This window comes from Somniosus microcephalus, chromosome 6 (assembly GCF_052327205.1).
Source record: "Somniosus microcephalus isolate GS21.2 chromosome 6, FLI_Smic_1.0, whole genome shotgun sequence".
In the NCBI taxonomy this organism is placed as follows: Eukaryota; Metazoa; Chordata; class Chondrichthyes; order Squaliformes; family Somniosidae; genus Somniosus; species Somniosus microcephalus.
Window position 1 is genome coordinate 35,103,956 of NC_140992.1, and position 18,367 is coordinate 35,122,322.

The 18,367-nt window shown below is 43.9% G+C and overlaps 1 protein-coding gene and 1 long non-coding RNA gene across 3 annotated transcripts in view; one reads left to right on the forward strand and one right to left on the reverse strand.

The window, feature by feature from the left end:
* Positions 1–14,074, forward strand: part of LOC147115595 (uncharacterized) — a 40,754-nt gene extending 26,680 nt beyond the window's left edge. Inside the window, exons 2-3 of one of the 2 annotated variants that reach the window (XR_015078640.1) lie at positions 5,916–6,143; positions 10,957–14,074. This is a non-coding gene — a long non-coding RNA (uncharacterized LOC147115595). The remainder of the gene's footprint in view (positions 1–5,915; positions 6,144–10,956) is intronic. The other variant, XR_015078641.1, reaches the window with a different exon arrangement.
* A 2,393-nt stretch (positions 14,075–16,467) lies between these two features.
* Positions 16,468–18,367, reverse strand: part of LOC147115596 (uncharacterized) — a 41,154-nt gene continuing 39,254 nt past the window's right edge. The window contains exon 8 of the mRNA XM_085989977.1: positions 16,468–17,934. Coding sequence (XP_085846103.1) covers positions 17,696–17,934 — 239 coding nt within the window. The 3' untranslated portion in view covers positions 16,468–17,695. The remainder of the gene's footprint in view (positions 17,935–18,367) is intronic.

An 18,367-nucleotide genomic window follows, 5' to 3' on the forward strand; every position in this document is an offset into this window, starting at 1 on the left:
GTACTTACAGCCACACACTGGGTGATATCGGTTGGGTTTCTAATGCATTCCTGTGCTAAGCTCAGTATTCAGGTTGATTGAAGCCTTTGAATCAAGACTCTCATTAAAATTTGTCACATTTTATACATTTACCTTACTCCTACTACATGACCATCCATATGTTATCCCATTAGCTGATTATACCAAAAGTTAAAAACTATTCTATTCAAGAGGAAATTAATAAGAACCTATGCCTTATCAATAACTTAGTTTATAAGTTGATTTCCTCACTAACAAGCTATTTTTCTGTTGTGCTAATGAGATCAATATTGCTCGCTATTTCGTTATCTCATCAACCATTTCTCTTGTTACCTATAATTGCTATTCCACCGAGTGAAACTGCTATTTAAAAGTCTGGCCCTAGTTCTAAACTCTAATTAAAAAGATAGGCCTAGAAATTCAGTATAGCCACTTTTGGGGCGGTAAAGTCGGGCGGGCGCTAAAGTTAGCGCCCGCCGGAAAGTGGAGGCCACTTCGCCGAAATTCAGTAGCTTTGGCCAAGGAGTTTGGGCGAGCGCTGAAACTGGCGTTGCACTCCTATCTTTAGGCGCTAAGCCGGCGGTGCGGACTGATAACGCCGAAGCCGGGCGCAGCGCAGGTGCGGTCATGTTTTGATTGACAGCAGACACCCTGACGCCGGCCAGCTCTTAAAGGGGGAAGGGTCGACTTTGTCTGCAGCCACGCCCTGGATAGTGGAGCCCTGCAGCTAGGCCTGAACACTGCTGGTGGACCCAAATAGCGCCTGAAGCCATGCAGAAGGCCCGTGAACGAGCGCAGCGCTTCTCAGAGCATGCTTTGAGGGTGCTGCTTAGGGGGTTGGAAAAGAACAGAGAGATCTTGTGCCCGGACAGTGGCAAGAAGGCTCCCAGGAGGCAGTACAGGAGAGCCTGGAGGGAAATCGCCCTGAGGGTGTCAGCCAACAGCGATGTCCCCAGGACTGCTGACCAATGCCGCAAGAAGTTCAACGACCTCAGTCGGTTGGTCAGGGTGAGTACCCTTTCCAGTGTCCTCCTCATCCTTGCATGTGCACCTCACATTATGGGCAAAGGGACCTCAAAGGCCTAATGGCCAGCCCTCCTCCCGCAGCTATGGCACTGGCATGATCATCAATAGCACTCTCTGCACTTAACACACTGGCCAAGCTATTCGACCATGGGAGGCAGTGCACACAACAACAGGGCACCACACTGTACTTGGAGGCCGTCCTTTCTCTTGCAGGCCAAGCTGGCGCAGAATTTGAAGAGCCAGACTGTCACCGGGGGAGGCCGTCCCCAGTTCCAGCAGCTCAGTCAGCTGGAGGAGAGCGTGGCTCGACTCGTGCATGGCCGGGTGACTGGCCCCGTTGCTATTGGAGATGCCGACCCTGTGCTGGGACCCAATGGTAAGGACATGACCGTTTGGACCTCTCTGGTTCCCCTTGCGCTTCAGATCTACATCCTTTGCCACTGTCCCACCAATGCGCATAATGGCACTACTCATGCCTCCCTTGCTGATGCCCTGTCTTCACTCTAAAGCTACTCTTGTGCCTTCCTGCTTTCAGCTGGTGAGGAGGAGGTCCCTGAAGCTGAGAGTGCCAGTCCCTCGGAAGAGGAGGACGACGAGGACCAAGAGGAAGGCGGCACATCGGGGGAACCCTCATCCGCGCCAGGGGATGGCAATGGAGGGGACACGTCTTGCCTGGAGGAGAGCCAGGGGGAAGTGTTGCAGGGGGGTGTAGCTCCTGGGCCCAGTTGCGTCCAGGCACGCGGGAAGGGTCGGGCAGAACGGCTGCCTTCTCCCCAGAGGGGGAAGTGTTGCAGGGGAGGGCAGTTGCTGGGCCCAGTGGTGTCCAGGCACGCGGGAAGGGTCGGGCAGCACGGCTGCCTTCTCCCCAGAGGGGGGAAGTGTTGCAGGGGAGGGCAGTTGCTGGGCCCAGTGGCGTCCAGGCACGCGGGAAGGGTCGGGCAGCTCGGCGGCCTTCTCCCCAGAGGGAGAGTCCGCCCTCCAGTCCGGAGACGGTCCTCGCCCAGGAGGTGCGCCTACTTGATGAAATGTCCGCGGCCTCGGAGCGGCGCCACAACGAGTTCATGGGGGTTGTGGGACATTTGCCTCAGGCCATTGAGTCCCTGGCTCATAGTGTGGCCAATTTCGGGGACTCACAGGCCAGGGGTGTTGAGCAACTCGCGGCAGCACAGGCCAGGGGTGTCGAGCAACTCGCGGCAGCACAGGCCAGGGGTGTCGACCAACTCGCGGCAGCACAGGACGCGAGTCGCGAGTTCATGAGTGGTGCCGTCCAGACACTGGCTGATCTGATGCGGGCACAGACCAGGGCAGTTCACGCACTCACTTCTGCCACACTCGCTGTGTCACGGAAGCATCGCCAGGGCACCCGCCGCCCTGCTGCAGCACAGCGGTCTGGCCTTCACCAGATTGCTGCGCTTGCTGCAGTGCCAGGCCGGCCGAGTGCCAGTGTCTCTGGTGACCAGCGAGCGCCTGGCATCAGCCAGCTTGCCCCCATTGCTGCAGCTGCCACTCCCCCAGCCAAGGTGTGACGAGCTGCTGGAGAGACTGATGCTGGCCAGCCACAGCTGCAGCAGTCAGCAGCCGGCCCCTCCAGGGCCGGACCTCGTCTAGGCCGACCCCCAAGGGCATCTGCCGTCACGCATTGTGCCCCTCAGGAGCCTTCCCCCAGCCTTGCCACACCCACAGGGCCCAGGTTGAGGCGGAGCAACAGGTCGGGCAGGGGCCGGAGAAGCCTGCACAAGGACTCGCCCTCTCGGCACACCAAGTAGAGTGTGTTGCCAACTGTTTTTTTTATATGGGGGTGTTTGTGTTCTGGAGGGGGGGGGCTTATTTTGGTAAGGCCGAGGATGAAGGCAAATGTTTTTTTAGATGGGGGTGTTTGTGTCCTGTATGGGGGGGTTTGTCTTGGTAAGGCCGAGGATGAAGGCCAATTGGATGGACAAGTTTTGTTATTCCTCCCCAGGTTGTGGGAGTGAGATATGTTTTTCACTGTTTTTTGGGGGTCTTGTCTGTTTTTGTGTTTCATGTGGGAAGGGCCCTGAGTTTGTTAAATAAAGCTTTTTATTTATTCAGCTTGTCCATGTGTCATGTTTCAAGTGGTTGTTGCGTTAACCGGCTGAGGGCTTGCGGAGCGGCTGCATTCAGGTGCGTTCATTGCCACAAGCCATTCCCTGACAGGGGGCCTAGAAGTGCCGTTCAATAAGCCGCCGGCGGACAGCCCTTGGACCTTGTGGCTCCCTCCTGGGCTGGTACTCCTCCTCCTCCTCCTCCTCCTCCTCATGGTCCTCCTGCTCGTCCTCCTGAGGTGGTGGTCCAACGTGAGGTGGCAGTGCCTGAGTCTTGCAGATAGCCAGGTTGTGCAGCATGCAGCAAACGACGACGAACTGGGAGACTCTATCCGGCGAATACTGTAGAGATCCGCCGGAACGATCCAGGCAGCGGAACCGTTGCTTGAGGACGCCAATCGTTTGCTCTATGATGTTCCTTGTGGCTTGATGGCTTTCGTTGTATGCCTCCTCAGCAGGGGTCCTGGGCGCGCGGAGCGGGGTCATGAGCCATGTACACAAAGGGTAGCCCTTGTCCCCGATAAGCCATCCCCTTGGGGGAGGCTGTGCCTGGAACATGTCAGCCACAGTAGTCTGGCGCAGGATAAATGCATCGTGGCTGCTTCCTGGAAAGCGGGCATTGACAGCTAGGATGCGCTGCCTGTGGTCACACACCAGCTGTACATTGAGGGAATGGTAGCCCTTCCGGTTGTGGTAATCCTCGGCATTGTCGATAGGTGCCCGCATAGCCACATGCGTGCAGTCAATGGCGCCCTGCACCATGGGGAAGTCGGCGATCCTGGCAAATCCGACTGCACGCTGCTCCTGCCTCTCTAGGGTCATGGGGAAGGAGATGAATTGGTGTCTCCTTGCGAAAAGGGCATCGGTGACCTGCCGGATGCAGCGATGCACAGCGAACTGGGAGATGTTCGCTATGTCCCCAGCAGCGGCTTGGAAGGAGCCGCTTGCATAAAAGTTCAGAGCCACCGTGACCTTCACTTCCACCGACAGAGACGTCCTGCATATCAGCTGTGGACGCAGATCTCTGTGAAGCAGCTGGCAGATCTCTGCAACCACCTCCCTTCTGAAGCGCAGCCTCTTAACACAATGCGCGGCAGTCATGGTGAGATAGGACACCTGCTGCCGGTATTCCCTGAGTGGGTAAGGCCTACGTTGCCGACGCCTGATGGCCCCTCTGCGTCTAGGCATGGCTGGCCCTCTCACACAGCGTCTGCGAGCCCTTCGCACATAATGCTGGAACTGAGGGTTGGAACCCCATGCAGCCCCCATAATAAACTTGCAAACAGTGAAATCACAATGAGTCTAATTTCCAAGCTCTGGCCAGAAGCCAAAAATACCTCTCCTATGTTGTCCCAAATCAGTAAGCTCTGTTCCTTGGTCTCTGTCCAGAAATCCAAAGCACTAAAGTCATGGCAGCAAAATGGCTGGCCTTTATAGTTCAGTCTAAGTGCCCTTTAATTAGCGCTCCCCGAGGCCCGCAGGGCCTCTGCTGCGTTCCAGTTCACAGTTCTTAACAGCGCCACGCCCACATTGGGCGGGCGCCACTGAATTTCCGGTTTGGGGCGCACAAACAGCGTTGCACGACGAAATGACGTCATAAGCTGCGCGCGCAGCTGAGCGGGCGCAAACACTTTGCGCCGGCGCTAAATTTCAACTGAAGTTGGGCGTAGGCGCAGTTCGGACTGCGCCCGGGCGCTAAGTGCCTAGCGCTGGAAATCTACCCCTCTTAAGGCGTTAACGGCTGGCGAACGCTACTGAATTTCTAGGCCATAATGTTTTACACAGATGTTCAGTTCTTGCAATTATCTAAGTGCTACAGTTCTTTCAAACCTGGGATTGGTACATCTCCAATTAACTTAACTGCCAGTGCTATAGTGTCAGTTGTCAGTTCGAAGGTTTGATGGTCACTATCTTAGAATTGCCGTGCAGCTATACAATTGTCAGACATTACAAGTTAAGAATTAGCACTACATTATTAAATCACTCTAAGTCAATAGCAGATTTCTGCTGTTACTCTGATTAACCCTTTCCTTATACCTCTGAAGTAAAAAAATAAGCACTTTAAAATAGATTTTCTGTGAAATTATACTTTAAAAAGGATTTACAATTCATGTTTTAGATTGTTTCCAATTCATTTCGGCAAACAAACTTACTGTTGAGGCATGAGGAATGATACTCTTCCAGTTACCTTGAGACACATTTCTGTACCCTGGGAGATGCTCCACATTGTATATGCTCAGACTGTGGCAGCCTGGGAACTGTAGGCACAGATATAGTTGGTAACTCCCTTCAGCTGGCATAGTGATACCTCTGGAAAGAATATGAACTCCAACCCCAGGCTTTTGAGAAAGTTTGGGCCTCCAAGTAAAACTGTTAAGCTAGGTGTTAATCCAATACTGCTGTACCAATGATTCGCAAGGCATGATGGACTACTTGACATGCAGTGAATAGTTTAAATGTAAAAACTGATGCAGGGCTGTGGGAATGCAGTACAAATAGATAAGAAAGGACAAGAACAGAATGTTTAGATAACTGATGGAGACAGTCTCATGGTCGAATTTTGTTGAAAGTTAAAAGTGAATTTTAAACAGAGTTCTGTAAAAAGAAACAAATGACTTGAGCAGCGTGTGATCGCCTAGTTTTCTGTATTCTCATGATGACTTGCAATTTATGAAAATGTATAAATATTGTAGCCCATTGAGTCTAGGGGCGCACTCTAGAGGAGACTTCCTTGTGTGCAAACACAAGGGGTTTCTCAGAGTGAAGTCCAGTACCGGTTACCGGAATAAAACTTTACTTATTTTACAGTTTCTGACTTTGTGTATTACTGAGAAAGTGACAATAGACTGACCGGCGTGTTGAGTCTCCTAAAGCAGTGAACCTTGATTCCCCAAGTTTGGGGTTGATCCTCCTCACAGAAGCGAGGGGTTAACAATTCTGGCGACGAGGATGGGATTCCAAAGCACTTCGGTCCAAATCACAGCGGTCTAGGCTGACGAGTCGCTTTCGGATGACTGAGCGACTAAGTGGCCACAGGTAAGGTTTTTACCTTTTTGCTCTGTCTGTTACGAAGTGACTGGCAGCACGGTGGCATAGTGGTCAGCACTGTTGCCTCACAGCGCCAGGGACCCGGGTTCGAATCCGGCCTCGGGTGACTGTCTGTGTGGAGTTTGTACATTCTCCCCGTGTTTGCGTGGGTTTCCTCCGGGTGCTCCGGTTTCCTCCCACAGTCCAAAGATGTGCGGGTTAGGTTGATTGGCTATGATAAAATTGACCCTTAGTGCTAGGGGGATTAAATACGTGGGGTTACGGGGATAGGGTGGGATATGTGTTGGTGTAGGGATTACGGGGATCGGGTGGGATATGTGTCAGTGCAGGCTCGATGGGCCGAAATGGCCTCTATCTGCACTGTGGGGTTTCTGTAAATTCGCTGTGATCCTGGCCTTGTGCCGACGGAATCCTTTAGGTAAGAATTCGAGTGATCACACTTTCTCAAAGTCAGATATGTTGGGTTACAGAGGTTACATTCCTTTGGGTGAAAGTCCCATAAAGTGGGGAAAACAGAGGTTATATTCCTTTGGGTGAAAGTCCCATAAAGTGGGGAAAACAGAGGTTATATTCCTTTGGGTGAAAGTCCCATAAAGTGGGGAAAACAGAGGTTATATTCCTTTGGGTGAAAGTCCCATAAAGTGGGGAAAACAGAGGTTATATTCCTTTGGGTGAAAGCCCCATAAAGTGGGGAAAACAGAGGTTATATTCCTTTGGGTGAAAGTCCCATAAAGTGGGGAAAGGGTTAAGCGCATTAAACCAGTTAAATCAAATACGTACAAAAAATTGGAAAAAATCAAGTACGTACTAAGAGTGGGAAAATGGGGGCAGGAAATATAATCATTGAACAAAATAAGAAAAAAAGGGAAAAAGATAAACTTAAAGTTTTACCGACATGGAAGTTATTAACATCTCTGCCGAGACAAATATAACACAAGATTGCTGAATGAAAGGAACCTTAAATAAAATTGCTGGAATTTCAGTTTGTGTGAAAGTGTGTGTTAAAGAGTGAATGTTTTCCTGACTATGATTGTTTAAGATGTTACAGTATTTCTTTTGTCTGAAAAGTCTATCTTTAAAAGAAAGATTCTGTTATGTGTGTTTTAGCTCCACCCACTTCCCTGTGTTAAAAGCGTTTAAATCTTTTGTCTTGTCTTGGATTTTGGAAGTTTTAAGAATGTGCGAATAAGATTGTGCCCAAGAGAAAAAATCTTTGAACTACAATTTAAAAGTGATGGTGTGTAAAAACTGAGAGGAACAACAAAAGTTTGTTTTTCAAAAGATTAAGTTTCAGTCTAAGATTTAACCTTGGAGTCGCAGTTGCTATGGTGAAATCTTCTAAAGCAGTTTGATTTGATTTGTTTTGTGAAAGACTAATTTTCTCCAGTTATACTCAATGTTTTTACAGTATTTTGAAAAGACATCTGAAGAAAGGACAATAAGAAAATTAATATGATGTAATTTACTGTTTTCTGCAAGAGTGTGCTATTTTGTTTTGTTTGTCTGTTCATAGTTTTACAAAAGATGGGCTTCTGCCTTAAAGTTACAGTTGCCAATGTGCTTGGAAGAAAATTAATTTGAATGTTTACAAGATCTGGAATAAATTGGAGTTTTGAAGTTAATTAACCTAGTAAGACCAGACTTTCATTGTGGCCACGGTGAAATTCTGGTTGGTGTGAATTTGTGTAGACCGCATTGAATAATACTTAGCTTGTGAATTTTGCTCAATCCCATCTTTGTCCATATTACCTCCGTGTTCATGTTTGGTTAAAGTGTAAAAACACAACTGTCTTTTTCGATCGGGAAAGTTTTTTTTAAGTTTACGCGAAGTAGCGTAATGACGTGCATTTGATAATGTTTTGCTCCACCTTCTTAGAATCCTGCAAAGGAGTTAACCCAACTTTAGTATGAAATTTAAAGATATTGGACGTTAAATAATTTAAGTTTCTTAATTTTAAGTTAATAGTTCCCCAGTGACAGAAGGAATTTATGATTTGATAACTTAACCTTGGGCTCTAAGCAGAGTCACAATGGAGTCTCTTCTTTCTTTTGTTATATGGAAGTTACCTTGTAAACTAATTGCAGCACTTCTGTCACTAATGTTAAAACACTGTGTAAGCTACCTAGCCTGAGAATTACTTGTTTCTGAAATTGGAAATGGAGGATAAATTGATAGAAATGAAATTGAACATTGACAAAACCTGTCGGTACAATAATACTGCTGTTTGGATTTTGGGATAATTTTGAAATGACGAAATGGACTCAGGCACTATATATTGGGTTACTTTTGGGAAAATAAAATATCCTCTAAAATAATGATAAATAAAAAAGTGTTAATAACTTGGATCAAGTGAGAACGTTTGATCTATGTTTTCTATCTTAAATATTGTACTGGACAGTAAAGTTTCTCCAGGACTCATGAATGAGATATGAATGGTAATTAAAGGAAAGTGATTGAGAGTGTAAGATGTAGTTAAGAATAATAAAAAACCTGCCGAGTGTGTGCTCATTCATCTTCAGTGTGCTGTCCCTTTAAAAGCCTGTGCTTCCCTCTTCGAGGTCACAGGCTGCGCGCTTTCTCTCTCTCTCTCTCTCTCATTCTCTCTCGCGATCATGACTGCAGCTAGAAGTTGTGATTGAAGTTGCATGGTGCGTGTGTGTGTCAACTAATGTGCAATGTGCAATGAATTACGAAATGAGAATGTACCCGATGGCTGAGAAATCGGCTAAAGACGCGACGGCAGCTGTGGATAAAGTAGAGCAGGATATGTTAATTACGAAACAAGCTTTTGAACAATTGCCATACGATGAAGCATCAGAGGATGATGAAATTATCACTCAAACGTTGGTGAGATTGGGGGGATTATTGGCTTCAGCTCAGTCCCGGCAACAGCGATGGATTGTCAAATAGATACAAAATTCATTTTGAACCATTTGTCAAGGGAAGGGTATGTAGTATCAAAAGCAAAGATTCAATTTTGCAAAAAGCATGTAACATACTTAGGGCACATTCTGACACCAGATGAAAAAGTCCTGCTCTCAGAAAGGACCCAAACAATATCCCAACATCCAGAACCTACCACTAAAAGAGGAATACGAGCATTTTTAGGATTAATAAATTTCTGCAGGACAGATGGATACCAGAAATCACTAAACATACGAGGCCCCTAACTATACTAACAGGATCACAGGTTAGAGAACCGTTCGTTCTATCAGAAACACAAAGAGATGCGTTCAATTCTTTAAAACAAGCCTTAAGAGAGGCCCCGCCCTTAGGAAGACCAATGTATGATAGACTATTTAGGTTGTATGTGACTACTACCGATTACTGAACAAATTATCCACACAGCACATGACGTCGGCAAGGATAAGTAGATATGAGATTAACCCACAGAACATGTAGGTGAACCAATACATGACTGTGTAACAAAGATTGAGACCCAAACAATAATCAGACCTGATTTAAAGGACGTGCCTTTGAATACCCCAGACCATGAGTACTTTGTGGATGGATCAGCCTCTAGATCAGATACAGGTGAAGGACAGATAGGATACGCAATTATAGAATCACCAAATGTGGTAGAATCAGGTAAACTTCCAAATCATTGGTCAGCACAGAAAGCAGAATTGCACGCACTAGCAAGAGCATGCGAATTATCAGAAGGGATGAAAGTAAATATTTATAAGGACTCGAGATATGCCTTCGGAGTAGCGCATGATTTCGGAATAATATGGAAGAGGAGGGGTTTTCTGACCACATCTGGAACTCCCATATTGAACCAAGTACAGGTAGAAAGATTGACACAGGCAGTATTACTACCCAGGGAATTAGCCATAGTAAAATGCCAGGCACACACACGGTTACATACACAGGTTGCCGAGGGGAATAGATTGGCAGATGAAGCAGCAAAATATGCCGCTATATATGAGGACCAAAAACAAATGCCCCAGTTGGAACAAAAGGAGGGAGGGAAGTATTCCTCTTGTATGCCATCGTTGGAAGATGTACAAAAGCACCGGGAGGACGCTCCTGAAAATGAAAAACAAAAGTGGATAAAAGAAAATTGTAAAAAGGATCCTTTGACACAACTATATGCCGACCCAAAGGGAAGGATAGTTGCTCCAAATTGGAAAATTCTTGGTACAACCCAAATTGGGAAAAAGTGGCACAGCAGACAATTGATCACTGTCTGATATGTCAGCAACACAACCCAGGAAAAGCCATACCAACAATAACAGCAACAACTCCTATCCCAGACGGTCCCTTTTCAAATACTACAGTTAGATTTTGTACAATTAGAATCAGCTTATGGATATAAATATGTACTAGTTATCATTGATGTATTTAGTAAATGGATAGAAACCTTCCCAACAAGGAACAATACCGCAAAGACTGTGTGCAAAATAATACTGAAGGATATCGTGCCAAGGTTCGGAGTGCCAATACAATTGAGTTCCGACAACGGACCACATTTTGTTGCAGAAATTAATGCTGAACTTTGCAATGTTCTCAATATTAGACAGCATTTACATTGCCCGCTCCATCCACAATCAGCAGGACTGGTGGAAAGGGCTAATGGAGCCTTAAAACTAAAATTGGCCAAACTTTGTGTAGAAACCTAATTAAAATGGCCAGAAGTATTACCAATGAAAGACAGGATTATCACCAGCAGAAATTATCTTCGGAAAACCTTTAAGAACCCCGTTCTCGGCTCCCATCCAAGACGACAGACAAACAGATATTCATGTAATGGGCAATCAGATGATGTCTTATTGTATGTCACTAACCTCTGCTTTAAAGTTGTCTCATCAACAGGTAACAGCTGTTACTAAACCAACACCAGAGGACGCCTGTCATCGACTCAAACCGGGTGATTATGTTTTTGTAAAGAACTTCTACCGAAAAGGATTAGAACCCAGGTGGAAGGGACCCTATCAAGTACTGTTAACCACGCATACCGCAGTGAAGGTCGAAGGAAAGACAAAATGGATTCACGCTTCACACTGCAAGTTGTCATCACCGCTCTTGTCATAATGGACATAACCTTAACAGCGACAGAGGGACAATGCATCAATCGCTGCTCCAAACAGCATGGGTGCACTGAATTTTCTTGCGGATGGGGATGTCGTGACAATTTTAATATTAACCGAGGGAACTGCACGAATGACTCTGCCAATGATGATAAAATTAAGGCATCCGCAATGTATTGTAAACAGGGACAGACTACATTGTGCACCTGTACCCAGAGACTTCCCACGGGACGCAAATGGTGTACCATAATTGACGAATGGTCAACCATCAGCACAACAGCCAGTCCGATAGATAACACTCAGGAAAGGGGATACAACCAAGCAAAATATGAGTGCAGAGAAGGGTATAGAGCTAACGTACCAGGAACGGATAAAAACTGTGCTGATGTGATTGAATGTAAAAACATCACTAGATGCCCACTGGACCCCTTTCAGGTGGTGTTATCACATCAATTAAATTCTACAGGTCGGATGTGTGTAAATGTACCAGGAACATACTGGTGTCTATGCAATTTTACCAAACACTCTTTAAATAGAACTGGAAACTACAAAGGCCAGTATGATAGCCAATGTAACATCACGGTACATAAACCAAGATGAAAAAATTCTTATAATTTCCCAGGATGGCAGAATATGTATGATCCCGGAAGAAATTGGTCCCATAAGGACGTATACGTTTATGATCAGACCCACGTAAACGAGTGTTGTCATGGTCAGAATCGAGTACAGTTATCGGCACTAATAAATATAAATGGTTCCCTCATAAAAAGAGGAAGAAGGAAACTCCTGGCATCTCAAGGAGAAAATCTATACCAGAAGTGACTCGAGAGGATACAAAATATCTACAAAAAGGCACAAACTATAGAAAACCACCCATGGAAGAATAAATCAAAACTATGTACTCCAAGGCCAGTAGGAACGGCGGGAGGTTTTCCATTGATGGCAGTCACATCTGACGACTGTCTGATATGCGACTTAATGCATAAACAAGCCAAACTTACATATGCTTCCGATAAAGAGTGCAACTTGACAAGGCACGAAATACGACCCTGGTCCAAAGAATATTGCACCGGAACCGATAACTGTAAAAAATGTACCAATGTAGAAGGTATATCTATAACAATCGTACCGCATTTCGAATGGTGCATGGAATCAAAAATTGGTGAAGTGGAGGTTGGGGCGCTTTTCCCCACATTTTGTGACATCATCATCTCCATAAATGGTAAAAGAGAGGGACAACACAACGAAATTATGTGGCCTACCAAACCCCATGATAATTCAAAAGGACATACCAAATGTCTGCAAACTTCAGAATGGAATCTAGAGAACCTAGCCAGACGATCATACCAGTGTTCTCTTAGAGCACTTGAAGGGACTATGTGGGTGTGCAATCATACTGAATACCCATATTTACCAAATAATTTTAAAGGAAGATGTGCTATAGCATTTATTGTTCCAGCCTTCAGACTTGAAGATGAAATTCCGAGTGAAGACCCAACCTACAGTCAATGGAAAAAAATAAATTATGGGACTAATTTCGCCATGAGCAAACTCTTGGGCTCAGATCCTTTCAAAACACACCACCAAAACTGGTGGAACCGACTCCTAGGAACTTTAATATCATCTTACGGAGTAATGATGGCATTAGATGAAATAAGAAATTTGGCACAGGATGTGGAGGATATTGCCAGAGACATAGCCATGGCGTTGAAACTGATCAATAAGGAAATGGGCCAAATAAGAATGTTTGCCCTACAAAACAGGATGGCACTAGATTATGTTTTACATGCACAAGGAGGAGCATGCGCAGTTATCGGAGCAGAATGTTGTACGGACATTAGTGATTTCTCAAAGCAGATCCAAAACGAAACTGATGAAATTGAAAGAAAGGGAAAGGAGGCCGGAGACATTGATCACACAACGGGAAATTGTGGATGGGGACCGTTGTGTTTATTAGATGGACTATTTGGAGGACTGTTTAGAACCATCTTGGAATGGGTCATTTGTCTGGTTGTCTTATATGTACTAGTCTCGGTTATAATCAACCGACTGATTAAGTGTGGATCAGGAGGTGAAAAGCAGATGGTTATAATCAATCAACCTCAAGGAAATGTCAATGTCACACAGGATTGGACTAGGAGTAACATGAAAGAGCTGCAAGAATTAGAGGAAGATGATAGCATTTACGAAGATTCGGCATAATACTAAGATAAAATGGGACAAGAATGGACCCAACCCCTGGACATTGATAACGGGTTGCCTTTGCTTGATTGCATGCTTATATTGTGTATTACATTTACTTCCCAACTGAAGTAGGGCGACTGACTCGGATAAGTATATATGTTGTATAGGTTCAAAGGAAACTATGAATGATAAAAATATGGAATAAGTGACACCCTGTCCAGTATGTAGAAAAAGGTCGAGGTTATCATGTAATGATAAAAGGAGGGAATGTTAAGCTAGGTGTTAATCCAATACTGCTGTACCAATGATTCGCAAGGCATGATGGACTACTTGACATGCAGTGAATAGTTTAAATGTAAAAACTGATGCAGGGCTGTGGGAATGCAGTACAAATAGATAAGAAAGGACAAGAACAGAATGTTTAGATAACTGAAGGAGACAGTCTCATGGTCGAATTTTGTTGAAAGTTAAAAGTGAATTTTAAACAGAGCTCTGTAAAAAGAAACAAATGACTTGAGCAGCGTGTGATTGCCTAGTTTTCTGTATTCTCATGATGACTTGCAATTTATGAAAATGTATAAATATTGTAGCCCAGTGAGTCTAGGGGCGCACTCTAGAGGAGACTTCCTTGTGTGCAAACACAAGGGGTTTCTCAGAGTGAAGTCCAGTACTGGTTACCGGAATAAAACTTTACATATTTTACAGTTTCTGACTTTGTGTATTACTGAGAAAGTGACAATAGACTGATCGGCATGTTGAGTCTCCTAAAGCAGCGAACCTTGATTCCCCAAGTTTGGGGTTGATCCTCCTCACAGAAGCGAGGGGTTAACAAAACCATTAATAAAAGTGCTCAAAAACACAAATGCAATTTTATAGATATGCTTAATCATGTTATTGGGAAATATTTTCTTTTATTATGTTAGAAATCTTATCTTGAGCCCCGCACGTTTGAGTTTGTGAGAAAGTGAAATAACAAAAGTTTATTAAAAATGTTTTGAATGGTTTTATTGATTTGGTTTCTGTTCAGTCAATATCTGAGTTGAGTTGTTGCAGCCGAAAGGATTTTGAAAAAAAAGTGATTTAATTCATTCAGTTTCTGCTTTTTGATCACTAGATTTTCCTCATCTTCATAGTTAGAGATTGGATTTGTTGAAATAATCACCAACTAGCTGCTAGAAAATCATATATAATTTGTCTACGCCAAATATGATGCAAGTGTGACAGACAGGAAGTGTGTGCAGTTGTACCATTATTATAATATCATTAGTAGATCTATTGTGGCATAGCTCACAGTAAATCAGATGATAATCAGTTTCATATGGGTAGAATTGTATACCATGCAATGCATAATGAATTATTCTGAGGTGGAGCTGTGGCTCAGTTGGTAGCACACTTGCCTCTGAGTCAAAGGCAAGTGTGCTACCATTTGCAAGCGTCCCCACTCCAGGAACTTGAGCACATAAAGCTAGGCTGACACTCCAGTGCAGTGCTGAGGGAGTGCTGTACCGTCGAAGGTGCCGTCTTTCGGATGAGACATTAAACCGAGGCCCCATCTGCCCTCTCAGGTGGACGTAAAAGATCCCATTGCACTATTTTGAAGAGGAGCAGGGGAGCTATCCCTGGTGTCCTGGCCAATATTTATCCCTCAGCCAAGAAAAGAGATTTTCTGGTCATTATCACATTGCTGTTTGTGGGAGCTTGCTGTGCGCACATTACAACAGTGACTACTGCTCCAAAAGTACTTAATTGGCTGTAAAGCGCTTTGAGATGTCTGATGGTCGTGAAAGGTGCTATATAAATGCAAGTCTTTCTTTAAGGCACCAGATCTGAATTATTGTGAAGTAAATGCCAGGTGAATTCACGCAGAGTTTAATTATTGTTTGGTTAGGGAACATTGCATATTCTAAAGTGCTTGTTGGTTCACAAGAACACAGCATTAAGTAACCTTTTCTAAAGCTTGTTTTAAAGACTGTCGCATCAGTAGCAAATTATAATTTCTGGTGTGTGATATGTCACTCAATTTACTGATGTTATATCAGATAGGTTAATAGAGAGCTAGGTAAAGTCTGCTCCATTATACTTGGAAATTCATCAAATAAAGTAATAAAAACTAGATTTTCTCAGAGTGGGGGAGGGCATATCGCTCGACTCCCTGGAAAATATATATATTTTATATAGAGTACACCCACTTCTAAATTTTCCACTGTGCCACTGATAACAGTGTACAAAAAATGTGCAATCCCATTCAAATGGATAGCATGGAGCAGATTATAAAAAACATAACCACTTTGGTTTCATATTTTTATTGCCAAGAGTAGCACTCATTGCTGCAAGTTTTCTGTGTTCTCACAGTACACAAAGCAAAATGGTAGCATGCACAACAACTCAACTAATAATATAAGTTCGAAGAACTGTGCACTTTGTTAAATCAACTGTGATAAAAGAACTGAAATGGGGCAGTCAGATAATTATGCTGATAGTGATTGTTTTAAGTTCCTCCTTCCCTATAGCCGCTTGATTGTCAGTTATTATTGGGATGCTTTCAGTGTCTTCTATCGTGAAGACCGATACAAAATATTTGTTCAACGTCTCTGCCAGTTCCCTGTTTCCCATTATTAATTCCCCAGTCCCATCCTCTAAGGGACCAACATTTACTTTAGCTACTCTCTTGCTTTTTACATACATGTAGAGGCTCTTACTGTCTGTTTTTATATTTTTTGCTAGTTTACTCTCATAATCTATCTTCTCACTCATTATTATTTTGTTTGTCATCCTTTGCTGGTTTCTAAAAATTTCCCAATCCTCTGGCCTACCACTAATCTTTGCAACATTGTATGCCTTTTTCTTCAATTTGATACCATCCGTAACTTCCTTAGTTAGCCACAGATGGTTCATCCTCTCGTAGAGTATTAAAAATTAATATTTTCTCAGGGTGGGGGAGGGCATATCACTCTACTCCCTAGAAAATATATATAATATATTATATAGAGTACACCCACTTCTAAATTTGCCACTGTGCCACTGATAACAGTGTACAAAAAATGTACAATCCCGTTCAAACGGATAGCATGGAGCAGATTATAAAAAACATAACCACTTTGGTTTCATATTTTTATTGCCAAGAGTAGCACTCATTGCTGCAAGTTTTCTGTGTTATCACAGTACACAAAGCAAAATGGTAGCATGCACAACAACTCAACTAATAATAGAAGTTCTAAGAACTGTGCACTTTGTAAAATCAACTGTGATAAAATAACTGAAATGGGGCAGACAGATAATTGTGGAACTAAAACTCACTGGGTTACATTTTCAACGTGCCCCCCGCCCCCCTCCCACCCACCACGCACCACCCACCACCCCGCCCCCCTGGGCATAAGATTGTGTTATGGATCGGCTGCCTGTCGTAGAAACTGCCCGATTTGCATTTCCGTTGAATTTAATGGAAATCAGGCCGTTTCTATAACAAGCAACTGATCCCCAATACCAGTTTTGCACCCGGGCAGAAAGCTGAAAATCTAACCCATAGTGAGGTCAAACTGTATTAAGTCATGACTACAAAGGATGAGATGGCTTGTGCAGTCTGAAATCATGAGGTGCATTATTTTCACGTGCATCAGTACTAACAAGTCAGTTATCTGCTTATGCCAGCTAGTTGATAGCAGGAGCTCAGCCAAGTGCTTTGTAATTTGGGCAAAACATGCCAGGGCATGTGTATTGTGGCTCAATAACTTCTAATGATGGACTGGTCACAGTTTCAAAATCACCACAGATGTTTTTACTACTCAATATAATCCCCCCATGACCACTGCACTCCACCTATTCTGGCCTTTTGAACATCCCCGATTTTAAATGCTCCAGCATTGGCGGTCGCGCCTTCAGCTGCCTAGGTCCTAAGCCCTGGAATTCCCTCCCTAAATCTCTCTGCCTCTCCACTTCCCTTTCATCCTTTAACGCTCCTTAAAACCTACTTTTTCATCTGCCCTAACATCTCCTTATATGGCTTGGTGTCAAATTTTGTTTCTTTTTGATGTGATGCGCCTTGGGACGTTTTATTACGTTAAAAGTGCTATATAAATATAACGTTGTTGTTATTGTTGGGGGCAAATGTTGACAACTGACCATGTTTTGGAGGTGTTTATTATGACTGTTTCACTTTTAGTAAAAGTAAATTGTACTCAGTTCACAGCTCATCACAAAAACCTCAGCATATATGATGTAATCCCAGTTATACTAACTCAGTTGTAAAGTGCAATCATATAAACTAAAGATGAATTGATTTTGATACAGATTAAAGTGTTGATTTTGTATGGATTCTGATCACCTCTTTATGTGTATGATAAAGGGCAACCTTCTTGATCAGATATAATCATTTCTTTTATGTCGATACCATTTGAAGTTAGGATACCACGCAGGTAGTTAGTGGTATTTTCTTGTAGGTGCTGTTCTCTTGACAAAATCCAGGCATATTCCGTTTCTCTAGAAATGAACGTGGTCCAGCAGGAGTATACCAGTGAGTAATTTGTATAGTCAGTGGCTATTACCCAATATGGGATAAAGGAAAATGCTGCAAAAACACAGGACACAGAACATTAATCTGGGATAAAGCAAGTAATTTCCATTGGCTACCTAGATAATAGAATTAACCTCAGTACCTGGATAAACCTTTAAAAAATACTACAATACATCATGGAGAACAACGAGACGTGAAAAATATCTCCATCAGATGGTTACAGACAATCGCACCTGTGACTTTGATGTCCACAGGTTGACCAGTTGGTCTTTCATGTATAAATATTTAGTATCTCTCAATGGCTCTGTTGCCAAATGACCAACAGAACCACCGAAGAAATATGAAACAGCATAAAGAAATTATTCAACTTTTATCATTTATGGAGAAGTAAGGATAGTAATAACACAAACGAATAGGAATAGGAGGTCATGAGGACTGGATCTATGTAATGTCCAGGTCAGATTGTCATACTATACTGCTACAAAAT